Source organism: Lissotriton vulgaris, chromosome 3_1 (genome assembly GCF_964263255.1).
Source record: "Lissotriton vulgaris chromosome 3_1, aLisVul1.2, whole genome shotgun sequence".
Lineage (NCBI taxonomy): Eukaryota > Metazoa > Chordata > Amphibia > Caudata > Salamandridae > Lissotriton > Lissotriton vulgaris.
In genome coordinates, this window is record NC_141689.1 from 1355245490 (window position 1) to 1355269415 (window position 23926).

General features: G+C 43.9%; 1 protein-coding gene across 1 annotated transcript in view; it reads left to right on the top strand.

Moving 5' to 3' along the window:
• The window catches only part of DNAH6 (dynein axonemal heavy chain 6), a 2460712-nt gene that overhangs the window by 2318966 nt on the left and 117820 nt on the right, over positions 1-23926 (top strand). The window contains exon 71 of the mRNA XM_086961829.1: positions 4543-4672. Coding sequence (XP_086817955.1) covers positions 4543-4672 — 130 coding nt within the window. The remainder of the gene's footprint in view (positions 1-4542; positions 4673-23926) is intronic.

A 23926-nucleotide genomic window follows, 5' to 3' on the forward strand; every position in this document is an offset into this window, starting at 1 on the left:
CTGTCCTCCAGGACTTTCTGGTGTAGGAATGTATTGGTTCGCAGACCCACCACCGGGGTTGGTATTGCTGGGGTATCTATTCTAAGGTAAGGAATCTAACACTAACGTGTTTCTTTCAGATGAACAAGTTACTTACCTTCGGTAACGATATATCTGTAAGAAACATTAGTTAGTGTTAGATTCCTTACCGAACCCACCCATCCTCCCCGTTCTGCGAACTGATACCTAGGGTTAAGGACATCCCTTTCAGGGCCCTAGTTTCAAATGGCACCAGTGTTGGTTCTCTCATGGCTCTGCGTTTTCTGGCGCGGAAAAGCTGTGTACAAAGAACTGACGTCAGCGCGCGGAGGCGGCGTCTATATACTCCAGCGACGTCATCACGGCGCACGACGCTGACGACGGACGCGGAGCCGCAGGGGACGCCTGCAGACGACGCCTACCGACGCGCAGGGGTACTGCTACGCAAAAGTTTCCGGATCCAGACTGACGCCTGGGGATATTCTAAGGTAAGGAATCTAACACTAACTAATGTTTCTTACAGATATATCGTTACCGAAGGTAAGTAACTTGTTCGTTTAGCTTGTATCAAAACTACCATTATTACTGAATGAAATATAGTTTAAATCCACCGTCAGGTTAAAAAAAAACAACAAGCATTTCGAGGACGATACGGCCCGCAGCAGATTGAAGCTGCCTAGCTCTAATAAACAAACACGAGTGCCTTGCACGGCGGGGGGAGAGGAGGGGGGCAGGCGCGATTCACTTGCGGGAGCGATAATTGCTGCCAGATGGCGGCGCGCGCTCCCGCATGTGAATCTCCTGACGTGCGCGCGTTGCCATTGAAGGCAATGGAACGCGTGCACGGGCTTGGCTGAAAAGCCAAAGCGATCAGAAAAGGTCTTTTTGCCTTTGTAGCGCATGTGCGCTGCGAAGGCGAGACCTAAAAACTGGTTTGGAAGACAGTCGAACATCTCTCGTGGTTAGAGGACACAGCATCTCTCTCAAATTGTGCTCACAGATGGATGACTCTGAATACCTATACGGAGCCAGCCACTCAAAATTACTTTAACCTGGGCTATGCTAAAACTATAAAAATCACTTTCTTGAAGTATAGACTTGGTCTGTTACCCTGCATACAGCATCTTCCACCCAGGCAAAAGGAGAATGAGGGCTTTACGTGCCACTTATGTGGTTCAGCGCCAGAAGATCTGCTGCATTTACTATGTTCTTGTAAAAAACTTTGACAAGAACGGAAACAACTGTGAAAACGTCAATTTAATCGGCGAGGGGTACACACCAGGAGGCAAGCAGTGCTGGCATGTTTTACATCTAACGACCCATAATTGAATTGCTGCTTACTAAAGTTTCTGCGGCTATGCGAAAAGAAAATGCCAGCAACGTGGTTACTAAACAACCTAGTCATATGGAACAAATGCAAGACAACGACGAGGCTTGAAGAGGTCGTTTTCCTATACCTTCTTTTTCTGCCACTAAAGCACTTTTTCGAAGTGGAAAGTACTTCTAACTGAACATGGGCATAACTAGGGAAAGGAAGTAAGGAGTGGAATTAAGTATTGTGTGCTTCTAATGAACTACAAACGCGCTGTTGCCCAGTATAGTTGCTGAGGTTATACCAAAAGGTACTGCCAGTACAACAGCTGACAACGATTTCAGTTGGTTATAAACAGTTGCAACCCTAAATATGAAGCCCTTCACAGAATGCTCCCTGTTTGGCACAAATGTACTTTACTCAAGCCGAAAGCAATTCTTTGCACATTACAGAACGTTGTTAGTCAATAAAGACAAAGTACGGACTTGAATTAAGTACCTCAACCTATAAACGATATGTGCAAAGTCGAAAATAATGTGGCTAGGAAATTTTGTCTCCTTATTGTTTAATTATAGCACACTTTTTAGAAAGAATTATAAACACAAGATATATGAAGTATGGCGTTTTATATGTATATTCTGATTATAACAAAAGCTATTTTTGTATTGCAACGGTTTTAATTACCTATGCAAATAAAAATAAACTTGAACATATGTGAGAGAGAACATGGCAGGAAAGCTGAATGCTCATTGGTTATTTTGTTGTGAAAAGGAAAGAAGCCTTTCAAATGTGTCCTTCTTACTCGTTTCCGAGTAACTAAGTAGAGCTGTACAGAAGAAACATTTTATTCCCCTTTGTGAGCTGTAATACATGGGCAGTAAACCTTGGGGGACATGAGTGTGGGGTGGAATTTGAATGTTTATTGACTGCATATGCATAGCAAGCATTGGCAAACTCAATCTGTCTTACATTGCTATTAATTTGTGATCACATTTGTTGGCTTTTGCAATGTCGGAGGCTTTTAAAATGCACGGGCATTGGCATAGACAATAGCAGTGGTTGGCGAACTTTAGTCCCTTTGTTATACTTTCGAGATGGCCACCACATTGCATGATGCAGCATGGCATAAATCAACTGCCAACTTTAGATAGACTAAATTTTAGTTGTTTATTTTTGTATTAATTGCCATTGTATTTGTTATGCACTTTTATGGATGTTTTATTCCGAATAAAGATCTTTGACTTTGACTTTAACTGCCAACTTTAATGAAAATAATGTTTCAATACTTTTAAATTGTCTTCACGTTGCCTGTTGCAGCGTAGCATGACACAAAATAGCAACCATCTTTAGAATATAGAAAATAACGTACTCATACAATTAAAATGGCTGTCATGTTGTGTGACCCATAGTAACAAAAAGCAGCAGCCACTATCGTGAACCTCCAGAATTATTTGTAATACTTCAAGATGACGGTAATGTCATTTCACATTGCATCACACAATGTAGTGGTTAGCTTGAAATATGGTTGCTATTTTTGCATCACCATTCCATATTATATCACATAATGTGGCAGCCTTCTTGAAAGTGTACGAAATAGATCTTTAAGATGGCCAGCTATTGACTTTGCTAATGCCAGCACATTTTAAAGCATTTGGCAATTAGCAAAGCCAATAGCAGCAACCGGCATGGAATGGGAGAGGGGCAGGATATACAGAGAAAACTAGAGAAAAGGGGCACCTGGAGGCACAGGAAGGTGCTACAGTGCAACACCTAGGACATCACCAAGCCCAAAATCTGGTGCCTCACATGCCACGAAGTAGTCATGCACTTCTCAGGCCAGTACTCGGGAGGGATATGGGGAAGATAAGGGGTGAATATCCCAGAGTTGCCAGACCTTGTTAATGGGGGAAGGCAGGATGCTCAGTTGTCCTGTAGAATGGTATACCCCTACCCATTAAAGCATAATCCATAGGGGGTTGTAGGACAGAGCTGAGTATATCATATGTATTTTTGTAAGTCTTAGGTTTTGTTCAAGTGATTTTTAATCCTTGTCTTTTGGACAGGGTTCCAACGATTTGAGCCATGTCGCGAGCAACCAACACATGTTTAACTCCATTTCGGGGCGCAGTCCTAGAGTCTTCGCAAGGCGTACAACTTCCTACAATACTCGGGAGGGAGGATGGGAGGGGAAAACACTGTGAGAGAGATTCAGGGAGCAAGGGAAACAGTGATAGTATGCTCCAAGTCCACACAGAGCGGAAGGAGCTGGGCATGCATTTCTATGGATGTCTAAACAGTAAATGAAATGAGAAAAACGAAAAGTAGTTTAACATCGGCAGTGTAAGGAAGAAACCTTACCAGTCACAAGCAAGGGTGAAGAGAAAATGCTCCAAGGGCAGGGCCAACCGAAGAAAGGACAGGAAAGCAACACGTGCAAGAGGCTGTCCCAAATCAAAGTCTATGTAATATTCTATGCAGTGCCTGCGACAGACAGCTGAAGCTCTCTTTAGTGAGACTGTAAAAGGGAAGATTCTGCTTTCTGCATTTATTTTACATCTGAAAACCTGAGGCATAATTAAAGCCGAACTTGGGCATGACAGAAATCCCTAAACCTATGCCTGTGGATCGTCTACAGTAATAGATTGCTAGAGCTGACCATGACATATAGCTAAGGAACACTCATTAACTACCATGGGTAACTCCCTCTGCCTTATTACCGATAAGATAATGGTGTGGCATACAGTCAGTGCTGGACTAGAAACTCAAATCAGCCCTGGCAATTTGGTCGGACCAGCCCCAGGAGGGATGGTGGTGGTGGTGGTGGTGGTGGGGGGGGCGGGTGCAAGTATGAAGCACTGCTGCTTTTGTTACTGGGAACTGATATTGCAGCACTGCTGCAAAACTGGCCACCAGTAACAAAACTGACCACCATCTGCAAAACTGTCCTCCACCCCTCCAGCCTCCCGGGTAAATGCCCGATGACCGGCACAGCCAATTCGGCCCTGCATACAGTTATGACAGCATGGGCTAGTGAAATGCGAGTGAATGGGTTACCGCATGGAGTCATCTGCACTAATATTACAATACGTTTCCACCATGTTGCGAGAATACAGATTATAAAATTCAACTGTAGTAAAGGTGTCAAAGATATTGTTTTGGTCAAGAATATGCCTGCCATTTATTAAATCCATCAATGTGTGTATTTTGTACAGCGAAAAGAGACTAGCACTTTAATCACCACCATTCTAGATGTCCAGCCAAGAACAACAATGCAAGGAGCGGGAAAAAGCAATGATGAAATTGTTCAAGAACTTGCTGCCACAATCCTAACAAAGCTTTCAGGTAATTCACCACAGCAAATATTTATTTCTGGAAAAATGTTACATTTCAGTTCTTTTTAGAATTAATTTAGCCGTGTAAACAAATGATGGTCAACTCTTTCTTTCACCCTCAACCTTCTCTCCATGCTAGCATAATTCAGGTTGCTTCAAGTTTACCACTTAATTCCGCAGTTCTTAAACTTTTGACTTATGTCGACCCCCACTTAATCATTACTGGAATCAGTAGACCCCCACCACTGAATCATTGGAACCTACAGACCCCTACTGAATCATTATTGGAATCTACAGACTCCCATTAAATCATTACTGGAATCTGGAGGACCCCCACTGATTCATTGCTGGAATCTGGAGACACCTCCCCCGACTTAATCATTGTTGGAATCTGGAGGCCCCCACTGAATCATTACTGGAATCAGGACACCCCCCCCCCCACACTTAATCATTACTGGAATCAGGAGAGACCCCCCACTTAATCATTATTGGAATCTGCAGACTCCCACTGAGTCATTACTGGAATCAGGAGACCCCCCCCCCCCACACACACACACACTGAATCATTATTGGAATTTGGAGACCCCCACTGAATCATTATTAGAACCTGGAGACCCCCACCCCCACTGAATCATTATTGGAATCTGGAGGCCCCAACTGAATCATTACAAGAATCCGGAGACCACCCCCACACTGAATCATTACTGGAATCAGGAGACCCCCCACCCACTGAATCATTCATGTAATCAGGAGACCCCCACTGAATCATAATTGGAATCTGGAGACCCCACTGAATCATCAGTGGAATCTGGACCCCCCCCCCCCCACACACACACACACACACATTGAGTCAATACTGGAAACCTTGAACTACATTTTGAGCATTTTCGATGTTTTGAACTGCAAAACAATACTCCAAAAATACAGAACCACGCATTCATCAAACAAATACACAGATAATTATAACATAAGTTATAAATTTGCAAAGAAAGTAAAGAAAATAAATCTTTTTTTTTTATTTTAATGGAAGGTTGGAATTGTTCTAAATTACATTGAGGCCACTCAGCATCCATACCATAGTCTGTTTGGTGCACTTGCACTGCTCCAACAAATCAATCCGAGAATACTAACCAAATGTTCAACTCCGAATTTCTAATTCCTTCACATTGTAAAATGTTCAACTTTACATTTTGCTTCTTTATTTATGTACACTTTATTAATCTGGTAATATTATTCAATTTTCTAAGCAGTCGCAGAACTCGTGAGCAGGCTTTGCCAAACCCCAGGATTCTCCAGACCACAGGTTAAGAATCACTGTCCAAATGGATTGTATGTCTCCACGTACATTTCCCCAGCAACAGTACTCTTAGTTACCTCCTCCAAATACATTACCATTAGGTGTAATCATTGAACGGGATTATTTGTGTGGGACATTTTTTCATTTCTAGCTTGCTACATACCTTTATCAAACAACCTACATGGTAACTGGTTAGATAGCTTGGTGAGTGTCACATTGCTGCCATCTTTGTGTAATCTTCGGGTCATGTGATTGAATCCAGACATGGCTGATTCAGCTTCTCTTCCTTTAAAAAAAAATCAGTACTGCTCCATGAAATTATTAAAATGGCAATATTAAGGGTTGCATAAAAAAAAACTAAATGTTTTCTCCAGAATTTAATTAAAAGGAAACAATGTTAAGGTATTTCACTGTATGCTTGATTGATTGCTACTGCCCCTTTAGTCATTCTCAACCTGCTGTCATTTCTGCTAACTAACAAACTGGTTTCACAATAATACAGTACTACTTAGGCTCTAATGACAGCTCTAAGAAAGTACATTGTAGTTAGGACCATGATTAGCATTTTCTAGGTACCAACATGGAAACAAAAAAGCAAAGAACATTTTGAAGTTAATCTAAATCAGTAAAACATGCACTAGTAATTGTCAGAGGCCTGATGGTGTGTTATGCTGTAGGAGGTTTGCTAGAATAAGAACATTTTTATCAAATGATTTGTCATTCTCCAATAACATGGAAACTGTTAATCCCTCGTACTCTTGGCCCAAAATGTCTGTCAGAGGAGCGAACGGGAGGGGAATGGTTTGTTTCATTATTGTGAAAGGAATGGTCGGCAACCATGCTGGGCTATGGCACATCGCCTCTTCCTTGTCCATTCATAAACAGATACTGCCCCCCCTCCCATGTGGTTCAAATGCCTATGAATGGACTGGTAGGTAAAAAAGGAGGCAGTACATTTGAATGAGCAGGGAGAGGTAGGGATGAGTTCTTCCATCTATTTCATCTCTACATTAAATTCACCAAAGCTAGAAACACAAAGGTAAGATGCAGCTACTTGATTGTTGAAAGATAAGTACTTTTCTCATTTGCCCTGTTTACTAAGTGTTGTCATTTACCCTGTAATCAGGTAAAAAAAAGTAGTTTACATTTATATATAAATAGCATGCTTTTTCAATCAAGGAATTCAAAACTGAAGAAGGTTTTTCCATTATATGTAGTCCATTAGTTAAAAGGTTTTCTTGTGAACTGATGCACACTGACTAAGAAAGCCACATTTACAAAATGATCAGCATTTTGTTTTAGCAAAGTTGTCAGTCAGCAGTCTACTTTGATTTTAGGTTTTTGAACTGAAAATAATTTCCCTGTAGATAGTACCTCTGTCATGCAATTTAGGGAATTCAGTGCCTGATATTCTAGAAAGTTGTAAATATTTTCCTATTACCACCAGTCTTTTTGCAGAGCCAGTATAACAGGAGTCCTTTGTAGTCGTCCTTCAAGCAAAAACACCACTATCTTTTCTAGACCTCCGTACTGATCTTGTGCACTATTTTACTGCCATCATTACCTTAGGAGAATTCAATATTTGAATGAGGATTACTAATCATAAAATGATTGCCCAGCCTTGTTCTTTTTTTATTGAATTATGGTTTCAACAATTGGTAAATCCCCCACCCTCTGACTCTTGGTTAAAGCAAACATTTGCTTCTCTAAAAGCTTCTCCTTCAAACTCTACTGCTGAATGTAATTAAACATTTTGAAGGTTTAATTTGACACTCATGACATTCATCCTTTCCTCTGTGCCATGACCAAAACACCTGTGGTGCAGTTTCATGCTTCTCAATTGTTAATTTTTTGATTAAAAGAAAAGAGGACAGCTGACTGTTGACTGGAGTTGCATTGGAGGAAAGATTGAAAAAGGAGCCTGTCTGCCTCCAAATCTAGGATTATAAGCTAGCCTTTGCAGAAGCAAAAAAAAGCCCTTGTGACCCAAAATCTTAACATCTACTGCCTGCCAATCTTGGTTTTTGTTTCCAAATAAACCTCTTGCTATTTCGCAAGTATGTAGCCCTGCTAAGAACCTTACAGCCAGATTCATCAAGCTAAATTGCGCTCGCAAAGGGCCAGATTCTGTGAATCTGGCCCTTTGCGAGTGCAATTTTTGCATTTGGGATTCATCATCCCAAATGCAAAAATCGCTATTTGCGAAAATCGCATATTTTCGAGGAATTGGATTTAAGGAATCTCTATTAGAGATTCCTTAAATGCAATTCATTAACCAATTTGAAATTGCGAATTCGCAATATTTGGTGGCTATTTACCACGAAGTCTGACTTCGTGGTAAATAGCGAAAAAATTGAAAAAATCACTTTAGTGCATTTTTCCCTGTTGCATGTTACACACACACATTTCCTTTGGACATGTGTGTGCGCAACACCTGTGTAAATTTGCATTTCAGGGGTGCTACAGGGTGTCCTCTGGACACTCAACACTAAATTGCACAGCTGTAGTCTCCAACATTGTGTACAACAAATGTGCTTAGTTACCTCTCTCAGGACCGACGTAATACTACAAAAATGGCTGGGGGAGACATCCCTTAAGGATAAGAACCCTCACTCACCCAAGGGTGACATGCTTCCTTTGGACACCCCTGGCACCCTTGAAATCGCTATCTTATTTGCGATTAGCAAATTGCTAATCGCAAATAAGGAATACTCCCCATTCATTCCTATGGGCCTTTAGGCCCATAGGAATGAATGGGGAGTTATTCGTTATTTGCGATTAGCAATTTGCTAATCGCAAATAGGGAAGATGTAGGAATCGCAATATTTTTTCGCAATTCCTACATGAATCCCGTTTTGCAAGTCCTTAATAGCGATTCCTTATGAATCGCTATTAAAGACTCGCAAAACGGGTCTTTGATGAATCTAGCTGTTAATTCTTTATTGATAAATCAAGAAACACTGCAATGGATGTTTGCAACTGATAAAAAGCCCAACTTTATGCTCCATCTCCATTGACCACAGGACATTCCTTGCTCTGCAGCTAAATTCTTCTAAAGAAGTTGAGGCTGTCCTCTCTATTTGAAGCCCACCAAGTGTCTTACTGAAACAGCACCAGCATTGCTTCTTAGAGCCGCTCGGCAAGAGGTCTGACAGGGTTTTGGTGTACTTTGGCAGAAATCCGCTACAGGAGTAGCCCTTTAACTTTCCACGTCACTGTGCCCAGGGAAGGAGGAGACCAACACCGGCGAGGCCGCAGAGGAGGCGAGAGGCGCGGCCCCGGGACTGCGAGGAACAGCGTTAATTCCACCAGCTGTTTCCTCTTCCCGTGTGGGCCGCGCCCCCTCCCAGTGCCCCGCCTCCTCTTACCTCCCATAGTTTTTAGTAGGGTCGCAGACGCGCATCGCGGGACGCGCGCGGGTCGTAGCCCGGGGCGAAGCCCGGGCAAAGGGCGGGCCCTCTGTGGCCCTCAGAGGCCCGAGAAGGCTAGGCGAGGCCACCCCCCTGATGCCCATTGTTTGGTACCCATAAGGCATTATCCAAGGCTGCTCAGAACTCTCCTCCTAACTTCCATTTGCCCGTCGCCTCTGACCTCTACCCTGTGATATTGTTCACCCACCTTGGTTTACCGCCACAGGAAGTAGGCGACATGGGGAAAAAGAAAGCGGCACCTGTTGCTACTGAGCCAGCCAATACTATGTACTCATATGTTATACAAAAGGTCAGTATGATTAACAATGAGAGGAGGCAATCTCTAGGCCTGAGCCAATCCCCAGTCTTGCCCCCAGTTAGCCCATCTTCAAGCGCTGCATCTATAGAGTCGTTGGCTACACCTCCAGAGATTCCCCTAACAAATGGTTCAGACCTTACCCCACAAGAGCATGGCAGTGACGAAGAAGATCCTGACGTCCTGGTAAACCTGTCCACTAATATTGACCCTGACCCCAACCATCAGATTATCACAGTGGAAAAAACATTATCACCGGAGCAGCCCGCACCACGGGCCGTGAGAGCCTGTAGAAAATCCCACCCAAAGCGAGGGGGGAAACAACAAGGTAGGAAAAAGGTGGCCACACCACCCCCAAGTCGTGAAGTGCAATACGTGGAGCTTGATGTTGAAGCAGAGTCAAGACGTATTATTGACGACGATTTATTCAATCGGATACAAGATATGATTGATATTAAAATCAGGACAATCATTAAGCCTCTGATTGGGAAACTTGACAAATTAACATCGGAGGTCAAAAAGGCGGGTGTAGTGCATAATAAGTTGGTTGAAGAGGTGGAGAATTTATCCTCCCTTGTAACTAAATTGGTGGCCGGAGACGCGGAGGTCATACCTATTGAGAATGCATCACAGCCCACCCCACTAGAGCAGCCACTATCATCATCTTCAGTATCGGCACCTAGTCAGGATGCGGCAGCAGGAGTCTCTTCGTCCTCTACATCTGGAGATTCAAGAGGGTCAAAACATGAGGACGTTTCAGCCCAATTCATTTTGGAAGCATCCCCAGTAGTGCTTGTACTAGCAAATGTTCCTGTTTTACCACAAGATAAAACAGAATCTAAACAGGACTTGAAAGATAAAGCGCTTCATTGGCTCACCACTAATATGCATATGGCACACCAAGGGTTGGATAGTTTAGCAAGGGACATCGTCATGACTAGGAGGGTACCCTGGATCGGTCCTAAGCCTAAAAAATTTAAGGGGGACTGTGTGATTATAAACTTTGCTAATGCGGACGTTCTCCCAAACATCCTGATTAACATCTTTCCACCACAACGGCGTAGTGGCTCTATAATCCCCCTCACTCTAAAATTTTTCTTTAGCGAGGCCCAGCTTGCTACCTTCTCTAACACTCCTAGAGCGAAGAGAGTTAACAATGCCGCCAGCTGGGAAGGGGGTACAAGACCCCGACATCCAAACGATCGTTTTTGGCCCATGTCTAACCTTGAGCCTGGAAGATTTAATTACCCGCAAGAGCTAAATTTCAGGCCTGCCATGCCATTTGATCCAGCCATTAATGGATGGGGACCTGGCTTCCCGGGTCAAGATTTTATTGGCCGGAGCAATAGGTTTATTCCACGGATGAGAAACGATCAGTTCCTGCTACGTCCAAACACGCCACAACCCATGTGGAATAACCCAGTTATTGGTCAAGGCCAGGTAGCTACCCCCTTTGATTGGGGATGTGGAATGGGGAACAGGTATGGCCCTTTATCTGACCTAAATAATTGTGATTGACATAAACCTGGAATTGTTCTAGAAAGTGAGTCCAGCAATATGCCCCTGTCAAACAGTGGCCAACGCTATATCGGTGAAGACCCCAGCGAGCCTACTTTTAACGAAGCATCAGAGAGAAATGAGTTGCGAGATCGCGACCACCCCCGGTTATCTCATCAGGGGGAGGCCCACGCAAAGCCGATCCTGAACACTGACCTAATACTGAGCCTTTCCGATGCGGAGCTAAATAAGGGGGTTATATCCTCACGCCTAGCTGAAGGGTGCTTGGTGGGGGTAAAGGAGCCTAGGTTACCAACTGATTCCTGTAAAATTATAAGCTGGAACATTGCAGGCTCAAACGCAAAACGACTGGATAACGCCTGTCTGAGTTTTATCTCTAATCATCACATAATTGCCCTGCAAGAAACGTGGGATACATCCGTCAACTTTTGGTGGGATGGATTCACTAGCTTCACAAAACCTGCCGTCCCCAGTCGTAAGGGTAGAGCCAAAGGTGGTCTGGTAATTATGTTTTCATTAGACTTGAAGGGAAGCTACAGGCTGATCAATACTGACTCCGTTAACATCCTAATGGTGGAAAGGGTGATAAATAATAATTGCAGGACCATCTATGTTAACTTTTATAATTCTGGGAACAGTGAACATAGAGGTAGTAATGTCGCTAACCTAGACGGTATTTTATACTCAGTGTCACAGAATATCAAGTTTGCTTATGAGTTTATTTTATTAGGCGATTTTAATATTCATTTATGTGAACTAGCCTGTAAAGGAGGTAGTGACAAAGCTAAGGAGGAAGCTGAGGAGGCCCCTGTGGGACCTCACTTTGAACATTCCATGGAGGGGTTCGAGTTGGAAGAACTTCTTGCTAACCATGATTTGTATGAACCTGACAGGGGCCGGAGGGCGCCGACCTTCACGGGCATCCATCATGGTTCAGTGATAGATTACATTTTCGTTTCACAAGGTATCCTAACCCGGACTATGGACTATCGTACAGTCATAACACCTTATAGTGATCACAACCCCGTACTACTCGAAGTGGCCTGGGGAGGCGAGATGGGAGCACCGCCAATAGAGCTAAAACCGGTACATCCCCTGAGGCCCTACGACCAAGATAGACGATTGAAATGGGCTAAAGTGATCCCGGAAAATTTTTATGAAAAAAACTTCCCTAAAATAAAAGATAAAGTGGACATCTGTCAAAAAAACGGCGTACAAGGTAAAGATGTAATAGCGGCTTATGAGGCAATTTGTGGCCAGGTAGCTAAGGACCTTCTAGCCAAACCAAAAAAAGGAATCCCTGGAATTAAGCGCTGGTTCGACTCTGCATGCTCAAAAGCCCATAGAGCATTGATGGCAGCCTTAAAAATCTCCCCCAGGGTTGGAGATGACATTGTTAGACTAAGGAAAAATTATAAGGCAGCCATCAAGAAACGCAAGGATACCATCAAACGTGAATCATGGGAAAATCTCCTTTCAGCAGCAGTGTTAAAGGACAGTAGGAGATTCTGGGAGATCATTAAACAGCCTCTATTTTCTGATGATAAAAATGTTTCCACGGACTGCGTGATCACGGATGAAAAATGGCTGAACCATTTCAAAAACGTCTATGAGGGTGAGGACGAAGGTCCTAAAGACGCCTCATTGCCGGTGGCAGCTGAACATCTTATTATTTTTAACCCTGAAGAAGTGGAAAAAGCATTACTGGCTACAACAAGACACAAGGCACCTGGTCCTGACGGCGTCCCTGCTGACTTTTTTATGTACTCACCCAAATTGTGGGCGGAGGTTTTGTCAAAAGTGTTTAACGCAGCCAACGATAATCAAGCCCCTAGTTCCTGGGCCACATCTACCATCGTCCCTATTTATAAAAATAAAGGCCGGAGGGATGATCCTGCCTCTTATAGGCCTATATCTCTCTTGGACTCAACCATAAAAATCTTAGGTAGAGTACTTTTGGCCAGACTCAGGGAGAATGTTGAGAGTTGTGGTGGGCTATCTGAATTACAATATGGATTCAGGGAAAGAAAAGGGACTATCGAACAATGCATAAATCTGCACTTACTGATCTCTAAATACAGGATCACTGAAATAATATCGACTGACAAAATATCGACTTGCCAAAATATCGTGGACAAAATATCGACAGTCAAAATATCGAGTTTGTATCTACAAACAGGTAAGTACAAAAATATCGAGTACAAAATATCGTTAACAAAAATATAGATGTAAAAAATATCGACTTTATTAAAAACAGTGTTAAATTAAATTAATATTACATTTTAATTACTAAAATATACTTAAAACGACTTAAATTAAATTATAATAATAAAATAATAAATGAAAATAATAAAAATAATTTTTTTAAATCTTATTTGTTGACCCTGAACCCTAAAAATACCCCTTTACCCAAAAACCCAAAACTGACCCTGAACCCTAAAAATACCCCTTTACCCAAAAACTGAAAACTGACCCTGAACCCTAAAAATGCCCCTTTACCCAAAAACTGAAAACTGACCCTGAACCCTAAAAATACCCCTTTACCCAAAAACTGAAAAATGACCCTGAACCCTAAAAATACCCCTTTACCCATGAACTGAAAACTGACCCTGAACCCTAAAAATACCCCTTTACCCATGAACTGAAAACTGACCCTGAACCCTAAAAATACCCCTTTACCCATGAACTGAAAACTGACCCTGAACCCTAAAAATACCCCTTTACCCATGACCTGAAAACTGACCCTGAACCCTAAAAATACCCCTTTACCCATGACCTGAAAACTGACCCTGAACCCTAAAAATACCCCTTTACCCATGAACTGAAAACTGACCCTGAACCCTAAAAATACCCCTTTACCCATGAACTGAAAACTGACCCTGAACCCTAAAAATACCCCTTTACCCATGAACTGAAAACTGACCCTGAACCCTAAAAATGCTCCTTTACCCAAAATTTATCAATATTATTTAATTACCAATTAATTATTAATTAACAATAACAATAAAGTAAATATATTAGAACATTAGGTGTAATTATTTTAATAATTAATATTATTTTTTCAAAATTAATTACTTAAAAATAACACAAAATTATATATATAAAAAATGTACTCTAATTAATGTAATTAACTAATTACAATTAATTAATTAACAATTATTTACTAATACAAAATGTATTCAAAATTATATTAATTAATTAACTAATTAATATTAATTAATTATCAATTAATTATTAATTAAAAATATTAACAACATATATTAATTAATTAATTATTATTAAATTACTTCCCACCCTATTCCCCTATAAACCCACAACCCGCTACAGAATTACATTACGCAATTATTATCAAAACAAAATTCATGTAATAAAATATTTTATAACATTAATACACACTATTCACACATATTATTACATAAAAATACACTATAAAATATGATATATTATTAAAAAATCGATATTTTTGCTATCTATATTTTATACAGTCGATATTACTTCACTTACCTGAAAAACGATATTTTTGTAGGCGATATTATGTCCAGTCGATATTTTGTCCAGTCTATATTTAAAACTCGATATTATGTCCAGTCGATATTTTGGAGTCGATATTTTGTCTCTATACCCTAAATACACAGTGGCAAAGGAGGGTTCCGTGTTTCTCGCATTCATGGACTTCTCCTCGGCCTTCGATCTAGTGAATAGGACGAAACTGTGGCTGATATTGTTGGAGATGGGTATCGATGAGTCGTTGGTTGCGTTCATGGCCACCCTGCATCAGGAGCTTTTTGCAGCAGTCCGAGTTACAAATGAAGGTAGACGCACCCCTCTGTTTAAGTCTCTAAAGGGGGTGCGGCAAGGCTGCATTTTAGCCCCCATACTATTCACCATTTATATCAATGGGTTGGGCGGCCACCTGCGGGGCCAGGAAGCCGACGTCCCACATGCAGGCGGCGTTAAGATACCAGCACTCCTGTATGCGGACGACGCAGTGTTGATAGCCCGCACTGGTGTAGGTTTACAGCATCTCTTGGACGCCTTTGGTTCTTTTATGGAGAGTCTGGACCTCAAGGTCAACGCCTCCAAATCACACACGATGGTAATGGGACGTGAGTGTAACAAAAAAAGACATAAAACATTTTTTTTGTTGGGGAGTTCCCGTCACCAATGTAACCACATTTCCCTATTTGGGGGTAATGTTTGACCAGAAAGGAACTTGGGGCCCACAGATAAGAGCAAAAAGGCTGGCAGTAATAAGATCGTCTTCAGCAGTACTGGGTTTTGCTGGTAAGTTAGGGTTTAGGCCCATGGAAGCTCTTCTGAAAATCTATATGAGCAAACCGGTGGCCATAGCGTCATACGGTTCGCCTTTGTGGGGGTATGTAAACCTTGACCCAATTCAGAGAGCAGAGAACAGATTTATCAGATCTCTGCTCTCAGTCCCACAATCAACCCCAACGTATTCTATCCACAAAGAAGTGGGCTTGCCCTATCTGTCCGATATCCTGAGCTTAGCCCCGCTGATTTTGTGGTTGAAAATGTGGACGATCGAAGATCTCCCCTTGAATCATAAAATTCTGCTTGATGTCCTATCCCTGGACAAACATAATAGCATCCCATGGTTGGCCTATATAGCGAAAACATTTACAGATTTAGGTCGCCCAGAACTCTTTTTATCCCCGGAAAAAATTAGGGGTCAGGATATAGCTATCATTAAAAAGCTATTTAGGGATAGGCAAGAAGCACGGCGGGAGGAACATGAATTGCTGAAACCAGCGGTAAGGGCCCATAGCCTTCTGGTTTGCTCATCCTCACTCGCCCCTTACCTGAGCTTTGTCACATTCCCCTATCACAGGTTTTTATTAACAAAGTTCATATTTAATTTGCTACATTTTTATTTGGGTTCTTTTAAAAACTGGCAGAAGCCTGAGTTGGCCCCACCGTGTAGCTGCAATAATTTTTCGGTGCAGGACACCTTGCACTTTGTCATGTTTTGCAGCCTGTATCACGAGCAGAGAAAGAAATACTTGCTTCCTATCCTAAAAGAAGCAGGCTTTGTACAAGTGTGTCCAGCTTTGCTCTTTTTACAACTTCTACCTAACCCACGCATTACTTTTTGCATGGCAAATTTTTTGGTAGCCGCCGCAAGGGCGAAATCTGCTGGCCAAATTTTACCCTGAAAACAATGATTTTTTTAGTATGCATTCTTTACATGATATGTAAAACTTTCTTAAGCATGTACATAACCTTTTTAAATGCTTAGTTGGTTCCTCTTTTAGAATATGTAGATAGTAGTATTGTATGTATTGTATGTAATGTAATTGTTTTTTATGGATTCTTTCTTTGTATGACTTGCAATAAGTCGAATAAAGATATTCTGACTGACTGACTGCTTCTTAGACCGTTTGCACCTATCCTAGACCTACCTATTTGCATTCTCATTATCTTCTTGCTGCATTATGAAATTGTCCTAGATTTTCTAAAGAATGTTTCATTGATATCACTGGTAAAATGAATTCCATTGTGCCCCTTCAAAACTGGCTGTAGACCTATGGTGTATTTGCAAGTGCTGGTCAAGATTTTAGAAAAACACTTTAGGCAAAATGTATAAACGAAGCTCCCTGCACTTTCAGTCTGGTTTTAGACCGAGGTATGCAAATTAGATAGTTTGAGTTGGATTCTAGGTCAATGCTTAGTGGTGTGTTGAAGAAGGTTCAGGCTGTCTACTGACCATGCAGGATGTATCCCCCTGCTGGAACATTGCATATCATTATCTGTTTCTAAATAGACTACTTTCAGCCGTCCAGACTGGCCCGTCCATACTGAAATGGTTCTGTTCATTTCTGGAGGGTTGAATGTAACTGATCTCCTTGCGGCTATTTGTTTATGAGGAAGTTTGTCTTACACCTGATGAGATCTTCTCTCTCTCCTTCTTTGTTCAACCTGTATCATGTCTCAATATTCAACATTTTTCAAGGTAAGCAGGTTGGGATTCAATCATATGTTGATGGCACTCAAATCTCTGTCAAACTAATGTCAGAATCACTGTGGCAGAGCAACATCATCTTTTAAAAGCAGAAGCATTGTTGCATGCCATTATATAATTCAAAAGCCTCTAATCCATTATAGTATTGAGGAAAGGACTCTTTAGCATCCTCCCCCACCACTCAAAAACTATATGGGAAAGACTTGCCCCTTTCCACTGAAGTGAAAAACCTGGGATTACACCTAGACTCTAATATATTTCTCTCTCCATACACATTGGCCATGTTAACAGTAGTTCTACATCGAATTAATGCTGTGATACCCATTCTCTCTCACGTGTCTCGTTGCAATAGGGCCATATTGTTTTGGTGCAGCTGTCAGTTAACAAACAGACCATTGTAACAGTCTCAATGCAAGGCTAATCCTGCTATCAAATACAATGTCTTCATCATACCTAAAATGCTGCTATTTATATGATTGTTGTAAGAAAGTGTAGCAGGTGCTGGTATATTTTCAGGCAAAGTACCACAAAGTTACCTTTCTTAAATCATGTTACCTTGCTCATATAATTCTTTAGAAAGATTTCTAAACAAATATTCTTTGCTTTGCAAAACTGTATTTTAAATGCATCTGAATCTTTTGAAATGTTGCACTTCATTGTCTTGTAAGCCTAAATTATATTGTTAATTTCAAGAATTCACATTCATATCTGGGGCCCATTGCATTTCGAGCTGGATAGCTCTTCACGAGGAAGCTTTGATTAAGTGCAGTTGTTCAAGTGCTCGTATTTCCATCTTTAAATTTATCTGTTTGGCAGAGTTCCTCACTGTGGGCAGTTCGTATTATGTGGCCAAGCTTGTGTTGTTGCATGAGTCCTTCTTGGTTCTTTGTGTCCAAGAGCAAAAATAACATTCTGATGTCCTCCAAGTGTCCTTTATTTTATCAGTCAGGTACAAAAAGTTGAGTCCCTAAAGAACTGATCTTCACTTTTATTTTCTCTTCCTTGCTGGGATGGCATAATATACACCCCTTGATGCTGGAGTTGCAATGTCCACAGTTTAGGAATAAACTGATGGATAAATCTGCCTGTAGATTCCTCACCTTTGGAATTATCCCAATGCGCAGCATTCCATGGAAATTCTTCTCCTCAGCTCATCCACATCGACAAGGACTTCACAATGGAATGGCTCTCCACCCGACTTCGCATGACGTCTTCGTTGGCGTGCTGACTTCAGTTCCCTTTTTTGCAAGCCGTCAACATGTAACTTTTTTTCCCAGGCTTTTCTGGAAGTTTCTTTGTTGCTGTTGTTGTGTCTTTGTAGCTGTCAAAGATAACTACTCCGAGGAAGTTGGGTTTCAAGCCATGCAGAAAATGTGAGGGCCAGGTGTCCATCCCTGATCACATGAAGACTGTTTGTGGTGCCTTTCATCGGATCATGACATCGGGACATGCAGTACATGCAAGCGCATAAATCCATAGGCTCTGAAGGAGAGGGAGGCCAGGTTATTCGTGTCCAAGGCCAAAAAGCAGAAGAGGGGTTGCAGGAGGTCTCAGACCTGATGGAAGTCGCCGACTCCTCATACTTTGAGGTCATCTAAGAAGTACAAGAAGAAGCAGTGCCAAGGTTCTCAGTGTTGCTTTTTGATGGATTTGACTCTGAAGGCGGTGTAGCCGAGTCCCAGAGGTCATTGCAGGGGTGAGATCTCCAACTCTTTCACCCGGGGTGACTCCGACCCCATCTCCGGCTCGGAGAGCTGTGACTCCACTGGCTTCAAGAGGTGTAATGCCTTCACCGTTGCCGAAGCAAACTACTCCACCTCTGGCTCCGGGGTATCCGGCGCCGCAACTGGAGCTGAACTTGATGCCTCCTCGAACGAGAGCCTATGGTACCGGATCTGACTTATCCCACTTTCCCAGCTCCTGGGATCTGAAAAAGAGTGATGTTTGGCTTGTTTGCCAGAGCTGCAAACCCTACTTGTGTGCCTGTTGGCCCCATGGGTCAGTTGGCATTTTCCCTGGGAGGTTTTCCTCCTCACTTTTCCAAGACACTGCTCATGCCATTCATGTCTATGGCTCCAGGGAGTAGGTCTCTTCTGACGCCGAGGTTATCAACACTGTTGAAGTTGTTGGAGGGTCGAGCTTGTTTAGGTGGTTCATCCCTGGTGCCATCTGGTTCCGCGCTGACTCCACTGCGGCCGGCTTCAGCTCCTGTTCCCTTGGACCTCCCTTCAACACTGATCCTGAAGTCACTGGCACCGTGTCTGGCATCACCGATACTGAGGAGGAAATTCTGGAGAGAGGCTCAAAGGCTGTTGGAGGAAGAAGAATACCAAGAAGAACATGGAGGGGCTGAGGAAGGGGAGATTGTGGGTCCTGGATTCTGAGGGTTTGCAGGAGGCTAGTGGCCTGGACACTTCTCCTGAGTGGGAGCTTATATCAGCGAAGCGCCTGCTAACGCCGGGGGTGTCCACATATCACACTGTTATTAGACAGGCTGCAGAATTCTTGGAGTTGCTTCTTCCTACAGCAGAGTTAAAATCAAATATTCTTCCAGAGGTTTTTCATTCCTCTTCTTCTGTGACAGAACCTCTGCTTCCTTTCAATGAGGCATTGACAGAGCCCGTTCTGGATGTCTGGCAGAAGCCAGTGTCCACTCCAGAGGTTTCCAGGACCCTGGCTAGGAGATACAAAATGACTCCTGGTGATCCTGCATTTCTGTCCATCCATCCTTTGCCGGAAAGCTTGGTGGTCCAAGCTTCATGCTCTTCAAGGCTGTCAGCAGGTTCCTTCCCATCTATGCCTGCTGATACGGACTCAAAGCGCATGGGGCAATCGGCATAGGTTTTCTCGTTTGGGAGTATGGCCCTTAAGTCCACAAATGCCACATGTCTTTTCGGTTGTTACATCTGTGCCCTTATAGACTCAGCCACAGAGGTTGTCCCGAAGTTGCCTGAGTAGGTACAAGGGCATTTCTCAGAGGTGTTATCAGTTGCCCAAGCTGCTGCCTGCCAAGTGATCCAATCTAGACTGGACATGGCAGACTCTGTAGCCAGAGCAATGGGTTCCTCTGTGGCAACAAGGAGGCAAGCCTAGTTGCGTGGCTAAGGATTCTTGCCTGATGTCCAGGTTACATTGCTGGATTTGCCCTTTGATTTGTCCCACCTGTTTGGGGCTAAAGTGGCTTCGGTGCAGCAGTGGATTCGGCGCTGCAGCACTTTAAGGACCACAAGGCTACAGCGAGGTCTTTGGGACTTCAGCCTCAACCCAAAAACGTTCGGCAGTTCCATGGCTTTGCAAGAAACTTGTTGTTTTGTGCCAGGCAGCAACCACAGCAGCAGGTAAATCCCTTGTACAGATCCTACAGGGTGAAAGTACAGAGGTCGTTAGCAGGGTGCTGCACAACAACAACAAGTCTCCTACTCCTCTTCTGCCTCTTCAGCCATTGTTGCAGGGAAGCAGCTATAGCTCCACCATCCTAGAGAATGCTTCTCCCGTGGGAGGACCGGTGTCCCATCCCCTCCACATGATCAGGGTACCCATTGGGAGGTCTACTATGATTTTCCCCAGGTCTACCAATGCTTCTTTACCTAGTGCAGGCGGGAGGTATACTGAGACTACATTAAGCGCTTTCCTTCCCACTGCGCCTCCAATACTGCAAATCTTCCCCCCGGATCCGCCCATGTACGTGTCTGTGTGAGTGCCAGACTCTTTTTAACCAGGATACCTGTTCTTTGGGATCCTGAAGAATAGTCTGCACGAATCAGGAGCTTGTATCCCCTCTGTGTTAGAGCTTTGCATTTGTTACCCACTAAATCTGTCTCCTGCAGTAACACGATATCAGGGGCCTGTCTTTTAAGCTAGTGTTGTACAATACCCCTTTTGATTTTGTCCCCCATCCCATTTACGGTCCATGTCAGCATTGTGAGTGATGTTTCTATCTTAGCTTCCGTCATATTGGTGGTGGGTAAGAAGAAAGGAGCATTCAGCATGACCTCAGGGCTCGTCCCCTGTATTTCGCTGTTTCAGGGACCCTTACATATCTTTCCCCAGGTGGTTGGGCGCTCTGATATTAAGGAAATCCGTGACCCCTCCCTGCTCCCCTGTCAGTGGATTTTAAACTACCCACACCAAAACCAGGCAGAGTGCATTTGCCCCCCCCCCAATACCAATAGGTGCTGGCAGCCCCCTCCCCCCTTAAGCTGAGCTAGCCTTTGTTTCATCGCAGCTAGGGGTGTGAATCCGGCCTCCCTCACATCAATAGCCAACCCTTCATTTCGTAGCAGTTAACAGGCAGACAGCAGGGACACCAGATCACCCACTGTCCAAGTCCCTGAGTGAAGGGAGGAAACATCCAGGCGTCCCTGGTGCACATTAACACTCTCTGACTCACTTATCTGTGTTTGGTGCTGGCCCTTCCATGTTGGAAAGTCGTCTTTACAGCTGCGCATGGTCAATTCATTCTCCACTCGGGAGGGATCCTTACTTTGTTCAGTTCCCTGGTTGGATCCATTTGGTCGGAGGCCATCGTTCCCTCCTCTGTGTGGCTTTTTGACTCAGCGCCATCCTTCCAGCCAATCCCATGTGTCATCCGGTGAGGAAAAGAACCACGTCTTTCCATCCAATTCTATTCTAAGCTTTGATGGAAAAAGCATGGTATACTTCACCCCCTGTCTCGCAATGCTCTCTTTACTGCTAGGAAAGTGCAATGCTGAGTTTGGACCTTTGTGGTGAAGTCAGGGAAGAATGTGATCAGGTTATTTTTGAATTTGAGCGTAGGGTTGGCTCGCGTGGTTTGAAGTATTATGTCCCGATCTCTATAGTTAAAGACTTGCGCTATTATTATCTGCAGGGGAGCCCCCGGTTTAAGGTCGCCCTCCCGGGACCCGATGGGCTCGCTCAATAGAAAAGTAGTCCGAGAGTCTCTTGGGCTGCAAGTGCTTCAGGATCAGATCCTCCACAAATAGATCAATTGCTGGTCCCTTCTTACTCATTAAGTTGTCTCTCCATAGCAGCGTCCTGTAGTTTACTCACTTGCTCTTGGAGCAGGGCAGTGTCTTTATGAAGTTCTGTGGTTGTATCTTCCAGGCCTTTCACCTTAGTGTCCATTTTGCGAAGGTCTGCTTGGATAAGGGACACCTCAATGTTAACTGTATCGTTGCGGGCTTCCAATTATGTGCGCATTCCCGTTATTGCCCCAAAATGTCGTTGAGCGTAAGGTCAGGTTGCGGTTGGGGGTTTGTCAGCTTATCTGAGGCTTCTAGCTGTGTGGTTTCCTGCCCCTCCCCTGCTCTATTCCAGGAAAATCTAGCCAGTTTGGGTTGGGCCCCCGTCAGCTCGCCATTGCCAGGCAGTGTTTTATCGCTGTGTTCAAGTTCTTTGGGCCCAGTCTCAGTAATCGCCGCCGCTTGCCCAGGGGGGTTTCATCGCTCTAGCTGCCTGTCGGGTTTCTTGAGATCCAGTCCCCAGTATCTCAGCCCCTTCACCAATCCCGGCACCGTGAGTGGCCTTATGTCTTTTGGGGTATGAGCTTGTGACGGGGCAGGCAATACACCCGAGGGACCGGACATGGCAAAGGAATGGTGGTCCGCCGTTCCCCTCTTACCCACTTCTCCACTTCTGTCCCCTTTCAACAGTCTGACCCTCACCGTGACGATCAACCGGTATGGAGTTGGGAAGAAGGAAAAGACACCAGCACCTTTAATTGGGGATTTCAGCAGAACAAGACTCCTCCCAGTTTCACTGACGTCACGCAGGACCCGTCAAAAGAAGACGGAATCAGGAAGAAGACGGACGGTGTTTCCATGGAGGCGGAGTACGAGAGAGAAGAGTGGAGAGCAAGTTGAGAGAGAGCGGAGAACGAAGCAGACGAGTTAGCCGGCGGCCTGGACAACAGCAGCAGTAACATCAAGCCAGGAGGCCAACGACCCCACACGTCGCCCCGCCACGTTCCCACGGGAGGAGTGTGGCTACAACAGGTACGGGGCAAGTTAGCAGGTTGGGTGGCACAGCGTACCACTCCTGCTTCCTGAGCACACCTGTTTGGACTACCTACTTTGTACATAGTTGTACATAGTCCTAAAGAGCCTGCACGCCCCTCCGCCTCACGAGCACGTATCGCACTACCTCTGTAAAGGAAAGGCACCAGAACACTCGGTTTCCTTCACTCCCGGCCCCTTTCGAGTCTCGAAACCAGGACGACCGTCCTAATACTTGTGTTTTGTTCCTTTTGTTTTTCTCTTCTCTGTTCCCTGGCACCATCCGCTGTGAGAGTATCCTACCACTCCGGAGACCTTATACCTGGGGCTTAACGTGTCCGAAACGGTAGCAGACTGGATCCATTAAAGAACACCAAAACGGATCCAGCGGCATTCGCAAGAGAGAGATTTACAAGCCGCCAGAGAAGAGTATTTATGAAAATAAAGCCATCACTGAAAATCACTCTTAAGGCCTCTGTGTCAGTTCCTCTTGCCCCTTCCCGTGTCCCGCCTACCACGCCACATAGCTCTTGCCTTGTGACGCCCTGTCTCTCACCCCCAACCCCCAATGCTATTGTATCACTTAGCTGGGTCCTGGATGCCGTTCAAAATGTAGGAGTCTGTCGCGCTGCTCCCCGCTTCCCACTATGAGCCTGAGGGCACCTCGCTCATACAGTCCTTTACGCTTTGTCGTACCGGCGCCTTGTGGGGCCGCCGCTATGGTCGTAGACTGTCTCATTTACCGTGCCTTCCCATACTTCCCCC